General features: G+C 46.2%; 1 protein-coding gene across 1 annotated transcript; it reads left to right on the forward strand.

Moving 5' to 3' along the window:
• The first annotated feature begins 16237 nt into the window (after positions 1–16237).
• On the forward strand, positions 16238–22169 carry LOC104555547 (lipase member M). Its single transcript, XM_010199020.1, has 9 exons — positions 16238–16321; positions 16836–17001; positions 18248–18446; positions 18704–18813; positions 19235–19371; positions 19785–19928; positions 21108–21179; positions 21518–21583; positions 21936–22169. Exons 1-9 carry the CDS (start codon positions 16238–16240, stop codon positions 22167–22169), a joined length of 1212 nt encoding a protein of 403 aa, XP_010197322.1.
• The last annotated feature ends 615 nt before the right edge of the window (positions 22170–22784 follow it).

A 22784-nucleotide genomic window follows, 5' to 3' on the forward strand; every position in this document is an offset into this window, starting at 1 on the left:
CCAGAGATGGGCAACAAAGTTGCTGAAAGGTTTAGAGAACAAGTCTGATGAGGAGCAGCTGAGACAGCTGGTGATGTTTAGCCTAGAGAAGAGGGGGCTGAGAGGAGATATGATCACTCTCTACAACTACCTGAAGGGGAGTTGTAATGAGGTGGGGTTTGATCTCTCCAGTAATAGGACACAAGGAAATGGGCTCAAGTTGCACCAAGGGAGGTTTAGATTGGACATTAGGAAGAACTTTTTCACTGAGAGGGCTATAAAGCATTAGAATGGGCTGCCTAGGGAGGTGGTGGATTCACCATCCCTAGAGATACTCAGAAGATGCACAGACAAAGTACTGAAGAATATAGTTAGTGATGGGCATGACAGTGTGAGGTTAGTGGTTGGACTTGATCTTAAAGGTTTTTTTCAAGTTGTAATGATTCTGAGAAAATTTCTAAAAAATCAGTAATAAAGAATGAATGTTCAGAAACACAGGAACCTTCTGTTTAATTAGGCTGAAGGTAGTAGCATTCAACTACCTTCAGTAGAATAGATAGTAGAATCTTCAGCAATAGAATAGATACTAGAGTAAACGTCCCTTACTTTCCTCTCTAAGTTGAGTAGTCAGGCATGTTTTGCCCGTAGCCATAAATCTTGTCTCAATCCACAACATCCTTAGTTGTTTTTTTCCTCTCATTTCAGGGGAGAATGGGTGGCACCAAGAGACAGTCTTTTGAGGTGCTTCATTGCTGGCTGGGCAAAACCACCACACAGAGGTACTGTTTAATTAAGCGGAAACAGAGGACCTTGAATAGTGTCACAAGCCAGAAGCAATGCTGAGACGTCTCCACAGTCCGCCAAAAATGGTAGAAGGACATCTCATTTTCTTGATTCTACCTTTGCAATAAGACTCTTCAAAGATAATTCCTTGTCATGGTTTAGCAAGGGGCAGCTTTTGCTTGGTAACCGGGGGAGGGGGTTGCAGTGAAGACCCCGTAAAGAGTTTTTGGACTCTTCCCCGGCTCCTGGGTTCAGACCCACCTCCGGCCTGGTTGGGCCAATCTGGTGCCTCTGTGATCACTATTTAGGGACGGGAATTTGAAGTGCTGGCAGGAGGTGTAAGAGTGATACAAGATGGAGGTGACCATGTGGACCCCAAAGTCAGAGAAGGAGGAAGGAAGGAAGGAGGAGCACCAGACCAGAGACCCCTCTGCAAGCCGTGGTGAGAAGGCAGCTGTACCCCTGCAACCCACGCAGGGCCATGGCAGGACTGAGAGCCACCAGCAGCTCCGTGTGAGTGCACCCAGACAGGCGAGGGACTGTGTGAGGAGTCGGCCATGGCACAGGCCGTGCTGGAGCCTGTGGGCCCCAGAGCAGCCCCACACGAGAGGCAGAGAGGAGCTGCAGCCTTTGGGATAAATGCACGTTTTGTCCTTTGTTTTGCCTAAACATTTTCCTTCCCTTTTAAAACCATGAAACCGTGACCCAAATCCTTGCTGAAATGACAGCTAAATGACCCTAATACAGTGGTAGAGTACTTGAAAAGAAAATGCTATGGCTATTCCAGAGAGACACAACTGACTGCACTGTGCTGGGCCCTGACTAGTATGTATCAGATGCTACTCAACATTAGACAGCACCCTCAGGGGAAAGAGGAGAAAAACAGGTTGACAGGCACTGCAGCTACCCCAGCCCCAATGACAGACCTCAGTAACAGGCAGCATGGCTACTCAAACCTTGGTGGCAGGCATTGCAGCCAAATCAGGAAAACAACCTCTGCCAGAATCAGTTGACCCTGTAGAGAAGAAGAAATGTTGGATGCGAAAGTCAACTCGCTTAGAAAGGGAAGAAACTCCACTTAGGAGGAAGAAGAAATCAAAGCAGGACTATTACAAGAAGAGGAGGAAGAGGCAGAAGTTATGAATGAGACAGTTACCACCCAATCCCTATCCCTGAGCGAGTTGCAAGACATACAGAAGGACTTCAGCTGTCACCCAGGGAAGCACAATGTCACCCGGCTGCTCTGATGCTGGGATAATGGTGCCAGTAGCCTGGAACTGGAAGGCAAGGAAGCCAAACAACTGGGCTCCCTGTCTAGGGAAGGAGGCATTGACAAGGCAATTGGAAAAAGGACACAAGTATGCAGCCTTTGGAGGTGACTTCTCTCAGGTGTAAAGGAAGTGTATCCATTCAAGGAAGACATCAAATATCACCCAGGCAAGTGAACTACCATGGACAAAGTTATCCAGTACCTGAGGGAACTGGCTGTGGTAGAAGTCATTTATCATGATCTGGACAATCCATCAATCCAGATGAGGTCCAGTGCACATCCTCAATGTGGTAAAGTTCCTCTGGAGCACGTCATCATCATATGCCAATTTGTTGGTTGTCTTGTCATGGATAAAAGGCGAGGGGAAAACGGTGGATGAAGTGGCCAGACAACTCTGGCAGTACAAAGGAAGTCTGTCTTCTTCTTTACAATCCTGTGTCTCTGCTGTGGAGAAACTATCCTATGAGTTCCAACAATTTAAGAAAGAGATCTCCTGCTCTCCACCTGCATGGGCCCATGTCTCTGCTATTAGGAACGAGCATTCTTCTGATTAAGAGAGGAGATACAGAGGGTACACACACCGGGGCAACCTGTGGTTCTATGTACGCAGTAAGGGAGAGGACATGAGAAGATGGGATGGAAAACCTAAGGTGGTCCTAGAGACAAAAGTACCAGAACTACAAGCAAAACCAAAAAGGGACTCCTCATGGAAAAATGCTGCCCCAGTTTCCAGTGAGCAGCTCCCCAGAGATGTAGTGCTTAATTTTGCTTCTGATCCTCTTGAAGGGACCTCTAGTTCTTTCCCATAGAAAGTATGTGATACACATGACAATCTTAGAAGGGCCCTGCCTCCAGTCAGGGAGAGGACAGGGATAATTAGATTTGTTGTTCTGTGTGGCCTGGCACATCAGATCCACTAGAATACAAGACTCTTATGGATACTGGAGCTGTGGATCCCTGTAGTGTTCACGTACCATTCACAGTGTGATCTGCTGTCACTAGAGCAGGCTGAGACCAGAATTCAGGCAGAAAAACTCCTTCTTACAGCAAGTCACTGAGGTAGATGAAGGTGATCCTGGATGCCAGAGGGATAACAGGCAGAGCTGGGTCTAATTCCATTCTACCTGCTGCTCTTGGTGAGGAGTGTTTCTGCCTGCATCCTTGGTGGGAGGTGTCTTTGCTGCACCTGGGGACTTTCTGGGCAAATTCTTCAAGGAGAATGCCTGTGAAGGTCTACCTACCTGTAGATCTGTGTATCTCAGGAGTTTCTTCTGTCTGACATAACAATGGCCAGTTTCAACTCTACCTGAGCTTTGGCTTATGTCTTCTCTTTGCATACATGTATTCTTCCTGAAAATCCTGACTTAGCGTCCAAAGATCATACCATTCCTTCTTCCCTCTGGAGCTCTGAGAGCAGCTCCCTGTTCATCCAATGTATTCTGTCCTTCTTGCTTGACATCCAACACAAGGGAAATGCTTCTGAGAGACATGCCACTGCATCTGGGAGCTACAAGAAAGAGCACAGGCAGACCTTGCCTACATTGGAAGGGAGGTCCCCAGGTAGCCTATCACACAACATTTTGCTACCTTCTTAGCAGCTTTCCTGAGGGATCTATCGCCAGTGCTGTTCAGGTTGCCTGCTGAGCTCCTATTGTAAATACAGGCTGCTGTTGCTAAGAGACATGCCTCTGCATCTCATCTGGGAACTACAAGAAAGAGCACAGGCAGATCTTACCTACACTGGTAGGTTACTTCCCCAGGCGGCCTATCACCCAACACTTTGGTACCTTTCTAGCAGCTTTCATGTGGGAGCTATCTCCAGAGGCATGCGTTTTGCCTGCTTGGCTCCTCTTGGAAGTACACTCTGCTGCTGCTCATAGGTATGCTGCTGCATCTGGGAGTTACAAGAAAGCACACAGGCAGATATTGCCTACACTGGTAGTTAGGTTTCTGGGTAGCCTATCAGCCAACACCTTGCTATTTCCTCGTATCTTTCCTTTGGGAGCTATCTCCGGTTGCAAGCATTTTGCCTGCTCAACTCCTACTGAAAACACAGGCTGTTGCTACTGAAAGACTTGCCACTGCATCTGGGAGCTACGAGAAAGAGCATAAGCAGACCATGCCTACACTGGTAGGTAGATCAGCCAGCACAGTGCGACCTTCCTAGCGGATTTCCTGTGAGAGGTGTCTCCAGAGGTGTTCATTTTGCCTGCTAGCCTCCTACTGAAAATACAGGCTCCTGCTGTGCAGACACATGCCACTGCATCTGAGAGCTACAAGAAAGGGCACAGGTAGACCTTGCCTACACTGGTATGGTGATCCCTAGGTGACCTATCACCCAACACTTTGCTACCTTCTTAGCAGCTTTCCTGAGGGATCTATCAGCAGTGGCGTTCGATTTACCTGCTATTCCTGTGCATTTTACCTGCTCAGTTGTTATTCAAAATACAGGTTGCTTGTCAAAATTATGCCAGTGCATAATGGGAGCTACAAGAAAGCAGGCAGACAGACCTCGCCTACACTGGTATGTAGGTCCCCAGGTAGCCTATGAGGCAGCACTGTGCTATCTTCCTAGCACCTTTCCTTTGGGACCTCTCTGCAATCCCGTGCATTTTGCCTGCTAAGTTCCTGTTGAAAATATAGGCTGCTGATAAAATGTCACTGCTTCTGCGAGCTAGAAGAAAGCACGTAAGCAGATCTTGCCTAGACTGGTAGATAAATCCCCGGGTATCCTATAGACCAGCACTGTGACACCTTCCTAGCGGCTTTCCTGTTGCAGCTATCTGCAATGTCATACACTTTACCTGCACAGCTCTTATTGAAAATGCAGGCTGCTGCTGCACATAAACATACCACTGTATCTGCGAGCTACAAAAATGTACATAATCAGACATTGCTTACACTGGTAGGTAGGTCCCCGGGTAGCCTATCAGCCAGCACCTTATCTGTGGGAGCTATCTCTATTCCTGTGCATTTTGCCTGCTCAGCTGTTACTGAAAATACAGGTTGCTTGTTAAAATTATGTAACTGCATAATGGGAGTTGTAGGCACCCGGAAGATCTTGGGCTGTGACATGAGTGGCAGAGAGTACAGAAGAGGCAGCCACGGGGCGGAGTGAAAGGAGGTGCTTGTGCTAGCAGATAAAAGCACATGGCGCAAACAATAAAGCTGGAATAAAGCATCATCCATACTGGGTATGCTGTGATCTTGTCCCCTCAGTGACTGGTGAGCTGAGTGATCCGTTCGGGAGGCCTGGTGATGTTGCCAGTAGCGGCAACATACGGTGATCCCGATGTGATCGGCGGAACACAGGACGTCCACGGCCATGGCACAGATGGAACAAGTGATTAACACACTCAAGGCAGTAGCGCTTGAGGTGGGCGAGCAGGTTCACCATGCACCCACGGCCACTTGATTCATATGGATGCGGAAGTGGGGTGTGTTACAGGCACCCACAGATTTGGTCCAGAATTGGACAGCGGTAGAGGGGGAGATGCTGCAGGCTGCTTTGGCGGGGACCAAGGGGATGGACCAGCATCTTAAAACGTGGGGGGAGATTAAGAGGACTCTGTCTAAGGCGGCACAGGAGAAACAGGTCTGGTTGATGGCGTAGGAAACTATCCATGGCAAGGGGTGGAAAGTGCAAACGGATGAGAGAGCTTGTAGAAATCAGGAGGCTCAAACGAGTGTGCAGACGGGTCCATCGCTATGTGGGGACGCGGAATGGGATAAACTTGACAGCGAGGAGGAGAGTGAGGGGTGCGGCCCTGGAGTGGAGTCCCCGCGCGAGAGCAGCTTCCCAGTCGAGCCCAGCCCGCCGGGCTACCCCTGGGACGAGTTGCCGAGGATGCGGACGAGGGATGCCGAGCGGGCGGAGTCGGGCGGGAGTAGGGCGCAGGATGATCGGGGGAGAGTGGGGAGGTGCGACCCCGTGTTAGACTGGGTGCCGTCGGGCACACGGGGCAGACAAAAAGCAGGAGAGCGGAATGCCGGCTGTGCAGCCGGCGCTGGGGATGGCGCCGGGGCGGATGGTGCCGGGGGGCGGGAGAAAGGAGAAATATCAGCTGCGCCACGAGCCACCAAAGATGATGCCTGGAGGAGGAGGGGACAGAGTACAGGGGAGATGTCGAGATGTATTCGATAGGCGAGTGTGATAGCATGCAGCCGCGAAGAGAAAAGGGGATGGGCTATGCCGAGAGGGGGCAGACAGGAGGGCTTGGCAGCGCTGCTCAGCCGACTGCAGGAAGTAACTGCTAATGCCGAGAAGGTAGCGCAGGAAACGCAGTTGATTAAGGATGCAGCCGGGGGAGGGAGCCAACCGCTTACAGGCTGGCGTCTGGTAGCAGAAAATTGCCTCAGATTCGAGGAAAGGCTGCGGGAACTGAGGCTGTTTAGTCTAGAGGCGAGGAGACTGAGAGGAGATCTTATTACCATTTACAAATATCTAAAGGGTGGGTGTTGGGAGGTTGGGACATCTCTTTTTTTCTGTTGTAGCTAGCGACAGGACAGAGTGGTGGGATGAAGCTGGAACACAGAGGGTTCCACTTAAATATTAAAACAAACAAACAAACAAAAACCACAACCAAACTATTTTACTATGAGGGTGATGGAGCAGTGGAACAGGCTGCCCAGAGTCTCCTTCCTTGGAAGTCTTTGGGACCTGCCTGGGCACATTCCTATGTGACCTGTTCTGGGTGAGCTTGCTTCTGCTGGGAGGGGGGCGAGATTTTAAGAGCTGACACATAGATATCAGTGGACTGTGCTACCTCAAGGCATGAAAAACTCACCAATATTGTGCCAATTGGCAGTCGGCGCTGCCCTACGACTCATTCATCATAAATGGTTACAAGCAAAAATAGTCCACTATGTGGATGATATCTTGTTGAGCTTGCCCAGCGGTGGTGACCTCTGCCAACTCCACCAGGAGGTTGTGGAGGAGTTAGCTAAACATGGACTAATTATCAAACCTAGTAAGACCCAGTGGGGTAGTGGGATAAAATATTTAGGAATGCTTATCACAGAAGGACAAGTGAGAGCGCAGAAATTGTTGGTAATTGACCAGATAACTATGCTACAACAGGTGCAGCAGTTAGTGGGGACCCTACAGTGGTTGCGATCATTCGTACCGATCACCCTGGATGAGATGTAGATATTTTACCCACTTCTCAGAGGCAAGCTCTTAGCGCAAGCCCCAAGGACACTGTCTGGCCACCAGAAAGCATTGCTGGTGAACATTATCGACTGTGTGCAGTCATGCCTTGACCAGATGGCAACCAGGTCAGCCGTTGGTCACCACTATCCATTTGATTCCACAAGGAGCGCACAGTTTCCTGGGGCATCTTGATGGTAGTTGTCATCTCACCATCCTGCAGTGGATCTATCAGAGCCACGAAAAGGTGGACTCATGCACGGCCATGATTAGATGGGTAAGACAGCGTGCATGGCAACTGTGGGGAATGGACCCAATTGTCCTTATGTTGCCTATTTCAGTTCCACAATGGAAAAAGATGTTTCAGATGGAGTGGGAGCTCCAAAATGCCTTAGCAGATTTTACCGGTCAGCTCTCCAGCCCGATAGAACACCCACTGCTACACTTGCTGCAGAACGTGCAGTGCACACCTGACGTGCAGTTGTCTACAGCACCGGTGGAAGGCCGCACTGTCTTTACACATGCCTCATCAAAGACCAACGCAGTGGCAGTGGTGTGGAAACAGGGAGACAGATGAGAGAAAATCTTGCATACTGATGCCACAAAATCGATGTGGTATCTAGAGGCCAAAGCTGTCACCCTTGTCCTGGAGGCATGGCACTCTACGCCACTCAATATCGTCACCGACTCAAGATTCTTTGCTAAACTAGTTTGACACTGTGCATGAGCCATCTGTGCTTCCACCAGTATAGCAGACCTCATATTGAATGCTTTACAAACTCATACTGCCCCTTCTCTATTGTACACATCAACAATCACACCAATATTCCAGGGGCCTTCACCAAAGGTAACCAAAAGGCAGACGAAGCAGCAACGCATGTATGGCCTATCTCCACCCAAGAGGATTTCCCAGCAGCCAGGCAGCTACACGCCTTTTTGCATTGTGGAGCACGGGTTCTACATCATCAGACCAAGATCCCTCTCCAAGTGGAAAAGCAGATAGTTGCTGCTTGCCCTCAATGTGCTCCGGTGCCACCATGGAAAGCCGGAGTCAATCGCCGAGGGCTGCTCCCGAATCAGATCTGGCAAATGGCTGTCACAATTTATGAGCCCTTTTGCCCCAACCATCACCTCCATGTCACCATTGACACTTGCAGTGGCTATATACTAGCTCCCCCCACGCGCCGAGCAACAGCGCGCCATGTGATTTGGCGCTGGCTATAATGCATAGCCGTCCTAGGATGTCCTGAACAAATCAAAACTGACAATGGGCCTTGTTACACCTCCCATGTGACACAGGAATTCTGTCAAACCTGGCAGATCAAACTGGTACACAATATCCCTCACAACAGCCAGGGACAGGCAATCGTTGAATGCACTCACGCTGTTCTTAAAGTACAGCTCAGCCGTCTTGGGGAGGGGGAGAGCATGGGACATAGAATTACCCCCGATAGGAAACACAATATTTTGATGCGCTGTCTGTATGTCCTTGACCACTTTATTCGAGGGTCAGGACCCATACCGGTGCAAGCACACTTTAGGGAGCAAGAGCCGGTAGCAGTAGATAAATTACCAGCAGTCAAATTGCGGCAAATCGACTCTAAGGAGTGGGAGTCAGGATGCAGGCTTAGATGCCTGGGCCAAGGGTATGCTTGTGTAGAAAAGGAGGGAACCCAGCAGTGGGTCCTAGCAAAACAAATATGACCAGAGATATGAGTCTAAGGGTCTACTGAGTCTCTTTTGCAGGTTGGTGTGTTTTTCGGAATGCTTGCCATGACGCAGATCCAGCTGGGGTCACCCAACTATTGGCCAGATTGGGCGGTGAAGTGGAACATGGCCAACACCTGTTTATATCTTCCTGCAATTGGCTCAGCTAGCTACTACAAAAAAGTGCACAGGCAGACCTTGACTACACTGGTAGATATGTCCCAGTAGGCTTATCAATCAGCACTGTGCTATCTTCCTTGCTGCTTTCCTGTGGGAGCTATATCCCATCCCGTACACTTGTCTGCTCAGCTCCTTTGAAAAGATAAGCTGCTTCTGCTCAGAGACATGCCACCGCATCTGGGAGCTACAAGACAGTGCGTAAGCAGACCTTGCTTATGCTGGTAGGTGGGACCCCGGGTAGCCTTTTACCTAGCATTGTGCTACCCTCCTAGCAGCTTTCCTTTGGGAGAGATCTCCAATCCTGTTCATTTTTACTGCTCATATCTTACTGAAATACAGGCTGCTGCTGCTCAGAGACAGGCTACCGCAACTTCGAGCTATAGGAAAATGCACTGGAAGAATTTCCTACAGTGGTAGCAACGTCCTCATAGGCTTATCAGTCAGCACTGTGCTATCTTCCATGCTGCTTTCCTGTGGGAGCTATATCCCATCCCATACACTTTGTCTGCTTAGCTCCTTTGAAAATATAAGCTGCTGCTGCTCAGAGACGTGCCACTGCATCTGGGAGTTACAAGAAAGTGCGTAAGCAGACCTTGCTTATGCTGGTAGGTAGCTCCCCAGGTAGCCTATCAACTAGCACTGTAGTACCTTCCTAGCAGCTTTCCTGTGGGAGCTATCTCCAATCTCGTGCATTTTACCTGCTATGTTGCTATTGAAAATACAGACTGCTGCTGCTTAAAGACAAGCCGCTGCATCTGGGAGCTACAAGAAATGAGGTAGGCAGACATATACACTGGTACGTAGGTCCCCGTGTAGCCTATGAGCCAGCACTGTTCTACCTTCTAGCATGTTTCCTGTGAAAACTATGTTCAATCCCGTACATTTTGCCTGCTCATCTCCTATTGAAAATATAGGCGGCTGCTGCTCAGATATATGCCACTGGATCTTTGAGCAATAAGAAAGTGCACAGACAGACTTTGCATACAGTGGTAGGTAGGTCCCCAGGTAGCATATCATCCAGCACTACCTTCCTAGCACCTTTCCTGGGGGAGCTATCTCCAATAGTTTTCTTTGTCTGCTCAGCTTCTATTGAAAACACAGGCTGCTGGTTAAAGTTTTGCCACTCCATCTGGTAGCTACAAGACAGCACGTAAGTAGACCTTGCCCACACTGGTGGGTAGCTCCCTGGGTACCCTATCAAGCAGCAATGTGCTACCTTCCTAGCATCTATACTGTGGGTGCTAACCTCCCATCCTGTGCATTTTACCTGCTTGGTTCCTATTGAAAATATAGGCTGTTGCTGCTTAGAGACATGCCATTGGATTTGGGAGCTACAAGAAAGCATGTAAGCATACCTTGCCTACAGTGGTAGATTTCTCCCCGGGTAGCCTATCAGCCAGCATTGAGCTACCTTCTTAGCAGCTTTCCTGTGGGAGCTATCTCCAATCCCATGCATTTTGCCTGCTCAACTCCTACTAAAAATACAGGCTACTGCTGTTAAAAGACATAACACTGCATCTGGGGATACAAGAAAGCTAGCAATGTGACAGTGTGAGATTGAACAACAAAGTATTTCATTTCAAGTCTTAATTTTTCAATTTACAGGCAATGAGAATTTTGGTGGCATTTCAACTAATGATTTCTGTGGTTGCTAGTCTTTCATGATCCTTTCCTGAGCTGTCCAAGATCAATCATATCAAGATTTTAACAAATGACACGTTCAAATTAATCTTGTGTGAAAGTCCAAAGTTAGTGTAGTGACAGTACATTTTTGCCCACAACTTAGTACAACAGAAAAACGCTGGTGCCTAGGGCTGCTTGAAATATTTCCTTAGAGTTGCTTTTGAGCAGGAAACTGAACTTAAATATATACACATGCTTTTCCTCCCTAAAGCTGTCTAATTCTTCTTCAGCCACAATCTGAGTGATCTATAGCTTCTCCCTCACACAGAAGAAAAGAGTATGTATCCCAGGAAATGCAATGGCCAGGATCTCTGTCAAACAATGGTAGGAGTTACTACAGTCCAGGTGAGTTTCAAGGTGGCTTTATCAACCTGGATGCAATGTTTTTCAACAAATATGATTTACTACTGGAATCTCCACTAGAAACGTTTGCTTCTCTTTCTTAATGGGAAAAAGTACTTAGCCTTTTTTCTTCCTAAACAATTCTATGTGGTGGTGAATGTCATGGGTCACTGAAATGTTGCATGTCATTGTTTTGATCAGCCACCACACGACAGGAGTGGCTGAATATGTGGCTTATATCTTCCTATTTCTTTGAGCCTGAGTCTCAGTAGCATCTCTACACTGTCTTAGATCATAGCACCTTCCACAGCACAGAGGTATGGACTCTACTGCAAGTCACTGGCAGGAGGTATGGCTCCCTCAAGGAGGTCTACATCCTAACAAGCCATATCAGTGACTCAGCAGATGAAGCTTTTGCTCACTCTATGAAAGATCTACACCAGGCCACATTTACTGGTGAGCCCACAGTAGGTGGCTCCCTCTCAGTGGGCATTTATCGTGTTGGTAACAGTTCCCTATATGCCTCCATCCCCAGCCAAGTGGTGCTCAGCCCAGTCACTGGCAAAGTACGGAGTGTGTCTGGAGTGGAGCCACACATCACCATCCAGGCCAGTGAAGCCATGGCTGTGGCTCAGCATATTGCCAACCTGAGTACCCAGGAACTCTGCAAACAGTAGGCAAGCTTGTGGCAGATAATTGTGCCTTTGTGGACATTGGGGCTGTTGTAGCATTCAGCCTCACCAAGAACATCAACAAAGATAGCTATAAAAGAAAGAGGAGCTAGCCAACAAGGTGACTGCTAACTTGCAAGCCCTTTCTGATGATCAGCACTTGAAATTACTCTACATCCCTCAACATACCAAGGACAGCACCACAGGGATCATGCCAAAATAGATACAGTTCTCTTGCACCAATTATACCTATGCCAGCTAGAATGGGAGCACTAAGTCAGATATCTTGTTTCTAGCCCCTGTTATAAATCCACCAGTATTTGCCTGTACCAAGAGGAGAAGTCAATGCCTAAATGAGTTTTGGAGGCTGAGTTCTCTCTGACATTAAGGCAAGTCAGTGTAGTAGTTTAAGGTAGTAGATGGTAGTTCTGCATGCATGCATTTTAGGAAAAACATTCAGACTGTGAATCTCTTTCAGTTAACACCTGCCAGAATAAAATATGCTTAGAGGGAAGATACTGTCTATGTGATTCCCTCTCTTTCGGTGCTATGGCTTTTCATGCTGTAATAATGCACTGTAATAATGACTGGTTGTAAAACAAGGTTTTAATTGGAGATGAAAGTAAATGCATACAGCCACAAAACATGCAGACACATACTCTTCAATAGATCTTTCTCTTCAAAATGGCTATGCCTGTCTTCTATTTCAGCAGAATAACAAGCAACTATTTTGTTAATGACAGTTGGAAAGTTGTTCTGATTGTATTACATGCTCAGTATCAGAAAGTTTCTCAATGTCCTAGAAATACTTTGAAAGAAGTATATGGGAGGAAGTTAAGTGATCCCAGGGATAAACTAGCTACCAGAGACATCTTTTCCCTGGGAACTCATAAAATTACATTTTGAAGAACATATAGTTGCAATGAACCAGAGTATACCAAGCATCAGGTAATTAATTAAATTAATTAAATTAAATTAATTAAATGTTTTCTGTGGTAGAAAAAGAGCCTTCCACCCTTTGAAGCTTTTGGCATGTATGATTTAAAGTGGGTATACCTTTGTGGTATTATCTTCAAAACTAAGATCAAAGACAAAGCCTAAGCATTGTCTTTTGGAAGAGCATTTTTTTTCAAGTTTGTTAACCAAGAGCTGGCTCCATTCTTGCTTCTAAGTTTAAATGGAAATAAGAAATTGTTGTGATTTGGCCCAGCTAGCACAGCAGCACCACGACAGTCTCTCGCTCGGTGCCCCCATTCACCCCCACCCTCGTTAGGATGGCAGAGGCCTCAGCGAAATGGGAGTAAAAAGGTTGTTGTGGATTAAGGAAAGGGCAGGGAAGGCTCGCTGCCAATCATGGTTCCAGGCAAAACCGTCTCCAGTACTCGACTTTAAAAGGAAGGTTTATTCAACAAGAAACAGAATGGAATAAAAGCAAAAAGGGAGTAGGATGATGAGAAAATTACAACCAGCACTTTAAGATCTCCCTCCCCCATCCCTCCTTTCTTCCCGGGCCCAGCTCACTGCTCCCAATATCTCTACCTCGTCCCTCCTCAACAGCTCAGGGGGGCAGGGAATGGGGCATGTGGTCAGTCTCTCACAGATGGGCTCTGCTGCTTCTGTCTTCTCTGATGAGGATGACTCCTGACATTCTTCCCCTGCTCCAACACGGGGTTCCTCCCACAGGACACAGTCCTTAATGAACTTCCCTGGCGTGGGTTCTTCCAGGCAGCTGCGGCTTCTGTCGATACAGGGTCCCTCACATGGGACACAGTCCTTGGTGAATTACTTTGGTGTGGATTCTTTGCCATGGTTGCAGTTTCTGCAGTTACAGGGTCCCTCTCTCGGGACAAAGCCTCTTCTGGGCATAAGTTTAATGAGCTGCTTTGTCATGGGTTCCTCCCGACAGTTACAGCTGTGGATATTGGGTCCCTTCCTCAGGACACGGCCTCCTCCGGCCATAGTCACTGTCCCTGGCTCGGGGCCTTTAATGAAGTGAATCACTGCCCCTGGTCTGGGACCAGCTTTAGCAAAATGAGTCTCTGCCCCAGGTACAGGGTCATTATCAAAATGAGTCTCTACCACTGATGTGGGATCTTTAAAGAAATGCAAATAAATCTCAGTTTCACCAGTTCTCTCCATAGAATGCAGGGGAGTCTCTGCTCCAGCACACCTCCTCCTCTCTTTCATCACTGACCTTGGAGTCCACATGGTTGTTTCTCTCACTGTTCCTACTCCTTGAACCACCACCAGCCAGAAGAAGAAGAAGAAGGAGCAGAAGAAGGAAGAAACAGGAAGAAGAAGGAAGAAGAAGGAAGAAGAAGGAAGAAGAAGGAAGAAGAAGGAAGAAGGAGGAAGAAGAAGCCTCCTCTTCCAGCTTCTTCTTAAAAAGTGATTGTGGAGGTGTCTAATTGGCTCAGTCCCAGCAGTGGGTCTGGTTACACCATCAGCCCCATGAACAGCCCCTTCAGCCACTTGTGTCAACACCAGAACGTTTCACTAAGACCAGAGCCTTACAACACCAGCATGTCCTCCAGCCCACAATTATCACAGATTATATCAGATGATGGTGTGCCGCATGAAGTGAAAATAAAAAATTGGTTACAGCTCTCAACTCTTCCATAGTGACCAGGTTTCCTTTTAGAGCAGACTCCAGCCCTCAAGTTAATTACATGTTTGCAAATGGAAGGATTAGAGGGAGTGGTGACACGTGATGCTCCCAAATATATGTAGCAGAGGGGATAACAGCCCTAGGTATGGAGAGAACGACATAGGATCTCCTCCTTGATGGACATAGGGAAGAAAGGTACTCATGCCTCTTCTGCTGCAGCTCCTGGATCACAGCATGCAATCCCCCTTCCTTTGGTGTTTCTGCTTTTGCATAGGCTGCCAGCGAGGTGCTATTCCTGGGGACAACAAGAGAGAGCTATAGGCAGTTGAATGGATGAGATGGTGGGGCTTCTGTGGGACTGCTGGGACAAAAGAAAAGTCCTTTCTGCTCATGTATGGGGTTGTGGGAGCACCCAATATTCAGGACCATGCTGCTAATGGAAAAAGCTTCACCATGCTGCAGCTCTTGGAAGTCACCAGGAGCTCTTAAAGTCTGCTGAGCTGAGGGAATATATTCACAAAGGGAATATTTTTGCAAGCTGATGGTGGGTAGTAAAGAAGTATCCTAGGCAAGTTGTTTCTCTTGAACTTGAATGTTCTTTTCCTATTGTTATGCCTCAACAATTTTGTCTCTCTTTTTTTTTTTTTTATGAAGGGCTAAGGGTCTTCTGCAGCCAAGCAGCTGTGGAAGGGCTGTGTTGAGTGCAAATGGTTGCCATCCTTGCTTTACCTCATACCTCTGCCTGAGTGTACCTCAGGAGCATCCCGGGAATAATCCCCCAGTCACTTTCCCCAAGGGAAAAAGAGTCCTGCGGTACAGCAGAGATGGGAGATGTAATGAGAGTTCTCAGCCTGAATGGTAGCTCAGGGAGGAGGGGTGGAGGTGGGAAAGCCCTTTTTCTGTAGGCTGGCGAGCACACTAGGGAGCATCGATGCGAGGTGGAATGTCACTATTCTGGGTTGGGGGCATCAAGGGCTTTGCTGAGCCAAGTCATAGCTACCCTGACTTCACACTGGCCATACCCTGCTCTGAAAGAGAGTGGACAAGGGGTGTCCCGAGGTCCCCTCTTAGCAGAGCAGCAGTTCCAGTGTGATCCCCCACACATCTGTTATACAGGGGGCAGATGGCCTTCACCCAAGCTACAAAACACTTCTTGCAGCAAGGGAACGTGTTTCATCAAGAAGAAGAGGGAGATGTCAATGAGAGTTAGCTGGGCAGCAACAGAAATTTTCCAGATATTCTCTCTCCATAAGAAGATATTCTGCATGGTAACAACGGGGTGGATGCAAGATGGCATCTGGCTGTTCTGATTGCTTCCCATGCAGCATAGCACAGACACATGCATTCAATGGGAATTTGGCAGGGCTCCTTAATGTGGGCTCCATGCTATTTAAATATTAAACACACCACACAAGAGCTGAGGCAATATTTGGGTTGCAAATCTGTTGTCTCCACAAATGAAATTATAATAGGATGGTTTGTGGTAGAAACATATCAAAATGGATACCTCAGAATCCTTCACATGAAAAACAATAAATCTTCTGAAACAGTATTTCACTCAGGTTTGAAAAGAAAAATAAAATGTGTCCTGAAGCCTCTTTCAGCCACAAGAAGAGACCAAACAAACCACATTATTTGATTTCACAAAAAGAACAAAACATCCATGGTCCTGCAATTTAAAACTGGCGGTGTACTCCTTTCAGCTATCAATTTAACCAGACTTAAAATTACTTCTCCTATTACTTGGTCTGATTGACATGCTATTAACAGAAGTGCAGTGACTGACATGTGCGTGCTATCCCTGGCTTCTGTGTTGCTACCATCAATGTTTCTCACATCAGATTTACAATGTTTTGCAGAGCAACATGATGAGTCTGTTTGTAATCATTGCCTATTTCATGTTCATCAGTGTAAAGTCAGACACAGGCCCTGAGGCATCAATGGATATGGTAAGTGCTCTGCCTTCTTTTCCTGCTCGGGCATGAAAGCTAGCTATGTTGTCATAGGCTGTGCAAAATCTCTGCTTGCTTAACATCACCAGGGTTTGGCAAAAGGATTTTAATAGTCTCCCTGTGCTTATGTGCATGGAGATTTACGAAACATTGATGGGGGAGTTTGGTCCAAGTCAACAGATTTGGCGAATGCTGCTGTATCAGGCTTGGAGCTTCACTGTCATTGTTACCTTGCTCTTGACAAAGGTTAATTGCAATGGGAAAAGTAAAATGTGTCTTTCTTTACCAGATCTGCTCAGGGAGTGAGGGAAACACACCTGTCGTAAATTTCAGCTGAAATTATGACATTAGTGGAAGTTAAATTGGCAGGTCCCTTCCCCACCCTCCCGTTAACGACAAAACCACCTCAGTGTGGCCACTGCTGGCATCACCCAGGTTTTCTGACACCTTCCAGTAGAGAGACCCCAATCTCACTGGGGACACATCTTGTCCTGTCCTTCCCTTCCCACAGGAACAAATTGTCCGCTACCATGGGTATCCGTATGAAGAGCATGAAGTGGTGACTGATGATGGCTATTACCTCACCATGCAGAGGATTCCTCATGGCAGAGACAACTCAGGAAGTATGAGCATCTCCCATCAAGCAGAGGCATGGGATTCCACTATGTTCTGTCCTTGTAAGTGCCACAAGAATTTTTGCCTGGCCCACAAATCCTGAGAGCTCTGCAGGACTGGAGTAGGCCACGTTAAGGGCTAGCTCATTTTGGGCTGGATACTCAAAGAGACAATTTTCCCTGACTTGAGAGAAGAAGAAATGTAGATGTCCACCATGTTGACCTTCTTGTTCTCAGAGGATTCATGCCAAAGTTGAAGGAAAAAACAGAAAGAGTGAATGGGACAAAGAAATTTTACTCCAGGCTTTACCCCAGCACAAAGGCAGTCAGTGGAGCAGCAAAAAGCCATTTTTCAGGAAAAAAAACACATCATGTGCTCAATCCAATGCTATTTTGTCTCCTTTCTGTTCTTTATTCTACTTCAAAGTGGAAGGAGTGATGCCTCATTCTTGGCAAAGTGTCCCTCTTCTGAGAAGCAGGAGAATGGACGTATGAAGATTATAGAATCATAAAATAGTAGGGATTGGAAGGGACCTTTACAGATCAGAGATCATCCCATCCAACTGTCCTGCAGAAGCAGGTTCACCTAGATCAGGTCACACAGGAATGTGTCTCAGTGTGTTTTAAAAACCTCCAGAGAAGGAAGTTCCTGCAGCCTTTCCTCATAAGGAAGATGTTCCAGTCCCCTGTTCATTTTGGTGGCCCTGCAGTTGACTCTCCAGAAGTTCAGTCAGGACTCCCAGATCTCTCTCTGCAGAGCTGCTCTCCAACAGGTCAATTCCCAGCTTGTACTGGTGCATGGGGTTGTTCCTTCCCAGATGCAAGACTCTGCACTTGCCCTTTTTGAACCTCATGAGGTTCTTCTCTGACAACTGTCAAGCTGATCGAGATCCTGCTGAATGGCAGCACAGCCTTCTTTCTGGTGAATAAGCCAGTCCTCACAGTTTGGTGTCATAAGTGAACTTGCAATGAACTGGCAAAAAAGATTTCCACACCAGATTTCCATTGAGGATACTGAAAAAAACAGTGTCCAGACAGACATAGGGCTTGATTTCTTTCTTCTTGGAAGAAACTTCCATTCAGAGTGGAGCCCAACCTTATTTTTCATCTTCACTATATTAATTTTTCTCTGTTCTGGGATTGCCAGAGAACCTTCTTCAAAGAGAAGTTTCTTCCTCTGAGGACACGTGAGGACATATCTCTGCACTGGAATCACTTCCCCAGGGAGTTGCTACCAAAGCAATCCCTGGATGTCAATAGTCAGTTTTGGTTTTGGTCAGAGAAAATGTTCTTCCTCTTCTTTTTTTAGCTCCAAAGCGTGTAGTCCTCCTGCAGCATGGGCTGGCATTAGAGGGAAGCAACTGGGTTACCAACTTACCCAACAGCAGCCTGGGCTTCATCCTCGCTGATGCTGGCTATGATGTCTGGATGGGAAACAACCGGGGGAACAGCTGGTCACGAAAACACCAAGAGTTTGACTTTTACCAAGAGGAATACTCATCTTACAGGTATTTTCTGAGAAACCACAGGGTGGGCAGGTATCTGTTAAACTCATTGTCCACAGGCTTGAGTAAGAGCAGCACTGACAGTGACAAGTAGCTGCCAGTGGTCATAAACCAATGACATCAAGACACCACTATGGAGGGGTGGCCATAACTGCCAGAGCCCTTATCTGCATAAGAGTCATGATACTTCTTACCATGTCTTGCCTATCACTTACAAGGGCAGCAACAATAACTTTGTCATGTTCTCGTCTCCATTGCAGCTTTCACGAAATGGCCGTGTATGACCTTCCAGCAATGATCAACTATATTCTGAAGAAAACTGGACAGGAACAGTTATACTACGTGGCTTACTCTCAAGGCACCACCATAGGTACTTAGGAGGAAATCAGACCACTGTCAGAGGTACATTTACCTGTACATCCCCATTTTGGGAGTGTTCTGCTGAGACCCTGAGCAGAGAAGGTACCATCCAGTTATATCCAAACAACGAAGGGAAAAGAGCAGGTAAATTGCTTTAACAGAACAGTTTTGAGCAGTGATGGACCAAACCCAGTTGCAGTGATGGCTTTTGATGCATCCCCCTGCTGCCCGATCCTTGCTTGGGGAAGATGCAGCTGGGAAGACACAGGCTGAGCAGTCCACCAGCTGAAATGCATCAGCAGCAAAGGCTTCAGGTCAACCAACCTTCTAGAACTGTCTCTGAAGGTCTTTCAGGAGAGCACATGTGCCTGGAAGCCAATAACTCCTTCATGAATAATTGGGCAGAGTTTGCTTCCTTCTCTCTTTCACAGGTCTCATTGCATTTTCCTCCATTCCTGAGCTGGATCGGAAAATCAAGATGTTTTTTGCCTTGGCTCCTGTCTCCACAGTCTCGAAAGCCAAGGCACCCGTTCTATGGCTGTTTAAACTTCCTGAAGGGCTATTTAAGGTACATTCTCTCCTAGTGCTTATCTGGTGTGGAGGAAGAGGAAACATAAAGGTCTCTTCATTTGAGACATGCAGTGCTTGTACATTACCCTGTCCTGTGTTTGCCACTTGACATCGAACACTTAAGTTCATGCCTATTGTCTTGGGAATGAACGCATTAAGTAAAGCATCCTCTTGTCCAGCCTTAACCAGAGAAGAAAAATTTCTAGATATTAGTTTGGAGTCCATCCTCCCAGAGAAGCCTTTTCTAGGAAGGTCAGCCTTTTTCCAAGGCCATGGCCATTTCTGAAAAGCCAAAATAACAAAATAGCAGTGCTGTTCCAAGGGAACAACTTTCAGAGAACAGAGGGATGAGGAGCATCTAGACATGAAAAAGTTTGGAACAACACTGATGAAGACTATTGACTTTCACAGCTCATTTTTGGATACACAGTGGTCTTTGATAAGAGCAATATCTGGAAGCAAGTGATTTCCAATCTGTGCTGCCACTCCATCCCTAAAAGCTTCTGCTCCCTTATTCTTCACTTGGTTGGTGGGTTTACCTACAGCTTAAATATGGTATGTACATTCCAGCTTACCTTTTAAGTGATCCATTTTCTCATTGATTGAGAACAGTTGTCATCTGTTTTCACCTGGCACTTCGCATCTTCAATTCATTATGAAATCTGGCTATTGCATCAGCATTTTGCAATTTGGCCATTACATTGGCCATTGCATTGACATGAGAGGGAAGTCCAGAATACATACAAAGTAACATGTCCACCTGATATGTGGTCCCCCGCAGTGGAGATGATAAAAAAAAGGAGAGTGCAAAAAATCACTTGGTATTCCAGGGGCTCCCAGGGATACTCTTTCACTAAGTAATTTGTAATTTCACATGTATTTTATAACAAAATGAGCCTTACACAATGATGCACCCTTTAAATCACTGTGAGGTAAAGTGAGCTCTCAGACTCTTCAGTCTACAATCCCTTAGAACATATTTATCCTCAGATCAGAGCCTTTCTCTGTGCTCTGTTGCACTATATTCTATATTTATATAAATATTCTATATTTAGAATCTCAGAAAATTTCAGGCTGGAGGCACAAGGGTGCTGATGTCACACCAAGTCCAACACTACAGCTACAGTAGACTGCATTGCAATATGTCCAGGCGAGCTCAATGGACCAAAGGAGGGCTATTTCTCTGGGGTCAGTCAAGATTGCGAAGTTCAAATGCTGCCAAAAACCACTCATTTGAGTAAAACTGGAGGCAGATCCATTTAGAGTACCAAAAAAATAATAGCTTCGTCATGGAGTCAGAGCTGGGACACTGCTTCTCATGGAAATTTTTGGTGTAATTTCTTCATATTCCAAGGAGGAAACATGTTAGAAACAACATGTAGAGCTACTGTCACAAGTTGTACATTGTCTTTGCAAAAAAAGCTCCTGAGCACAAGATACAGAGTTTCACTATTGTTTGACAACCACCTAGATTCAGATCCAGCATCCCATGCAAATTGCTCAGCTCACTGAAGGGAGCTCTTCAGTACACTTCATGCTGCTGCCCAGGGTGTGCATTCACACGGTATGTGGATGAGCTTTGCCTTCACAAAGCTAAGATAAAGCAGTTTGTAGAAATGCAAGTTCCGACTGTGTGAGTGAAAGACTTTTTTGGCTACTTAATAGCATCACTTTTATTTCTAATGTGATTTTCCTCCATACAGAGAGCAAATGTCTCCAATGTTTTCTTTGCAGAGCCGTATGGATGTCTACCTGTCCCACTACCCTGATACAACATCCATAAAAACCTACTTACATTGGCGTCAGGTAATATTTCCTGCTGCACGGTAAGACTGCATGCAACCACGACCCTTGTTCTTTTCTCTTGACATAGTCCTCCATTGCACAACTATATTAGAGAGAATATTCTGCAGCTCAGTAGCCACCTGAGAGATAAAGGAAGAAAGATATGAGCAGTGCCAGCTGATCTTGGAGGCCGTGTTGAGATTTTCCTTGGGGTTGAGCTCTCTTCCCAAAAGACAATATCACACATTAGAATTAGTATTCTTGAACCTTGGTGGAAGGAGGGGTTTCTCGGTCACTTCTTTTATGTTATGATCCCCTCTAATGCATGGATAACAAATATAGCTCTTCTCCTTTCTCAGTTGTATCAAACAGGGGAATTCAAATATTATGATTATGGCAGCGACAACATGCTTCATTACAACCAGGTAGGAGAAATCCGTTCTCATCTGTCAGTTTTAAAAGAAAAAGGTTTTTTTAAAAAAGAAAATGACAATGAAAATATTGCAGCATCTGAGAATAAATTTCATGGGATATATGGATTTTATCTTATATGGTCGAAGAAGTTTCTAACAAAAAAAGAGATCCCTGATATTATTCAGTGATGATTTTTTGACACTCCAGTTGAAAATTGCAAGAACCTTAGGCATAGTCAGATTCTGTCGTGCTACTTTCAATACCATCTTGAGATAGCAGAGAATTCCAAGAAGCAATTAGGAATATTTTGAACTTTTGACCTCTCTGGCTTTCCTTCATTAAGCCACATTATTTGTCTTCCAGATGACACCTCACTTCTATGAGTTGGAAAATATGAAAGCGCCTTTTGCTGCATGGTATGGTGGCAGGGACTGGCTTACAGTTCCTGAAGACACACACACCACTCTGTCTCGTATAACCAACGTAGTGTACAAAAAATACATTCCCGAGTTCGCCCACTTCGATTTCCTTTGGAGTACGAAAGCCTATGAACAAGTGTACAAAGAAATTCTTGAACTGATGAAAGATAGCGCCTAGAATTGGAACAGTGGCTGTCACCAGTGCTTTCTCATTTAACTTCTGGGGTGTCTTTTATTTTAAAAAAGACTCATGTTACCCTGGCAAGTGAGAAGAACAAGCCAATCCAGTGATCAGGAAAGCACATAGGGTTTTTAGGTTAGATAAGCTAAGGTTCTTGCAGAAGATGGGCATGTCCCTGGACACCGAGTCTCCCAGGTGCCTTACTCACATGGATTTCCAGCAACAATAAATTTCAGTGGAATTCGCCTCCTGGGTGACGTTGCAGGCTCTGGTCTCCCGACACTTTTCTTCACAGCTACAAAAATCTGTACAGCAGCTCAGGTCTCTCCTGGATACGGATATTTCATGACAGTAGATGTACTTGGATGAAACTATGTGGTGGATCAATCAATGAATCCTTCCAGGGTAGATTTATCCACCTTCTGGTGATTCTTTTGTGACGAGAATCTCAGCATTTTGATTGCTTACATTACAGTCAGAAGGAGGTAAAAACTTTCTGCCTGATAGCAATCAGCTCTTTTTTCTTTTTTCCTAAGAACTGTCCATTTTACTTACATAAGTAATATCTTTCTCAAATTCACGTTGATTTGGATAGCATCAGCTTTGCTTGAT

The sequence above is a fragment of the Colius striatus genome, chromosome 8 (assembly GCF_028858725.1).
Source record: "Colius striatus isolate bColStr4 chromosome 8, bColStr4.1.hap1, whole genome shotgun sequence".
NCBI lineage: Eukaryota > Metazoa > Chordata > Aves > Coliiformes > Coliidae > Colius > Colius striatus.

Coding starts and splice junctions, on each gene's coding strand:
- LOC104555547 (XM_010199020.1), top strand. CDS start 16,238: ATGATGAGTCTGTTTGTAATCATTGCCTATTTCATGTTCATCAGTGTA. Junction 16,322..16,835: donor CTGAGGCATCAATGGATATG/GTAAGTGCTCTG, acceptor CCCTTCCCACAG/GAACAAATTGTCCGCTACCA. Junction 19,929..21,107: donor TTACCTACAGCTTAAATATG/GTATGTACATTC, acceptor TTTTCTTTGCAG/AGCCGTATGGATGTCTACCT.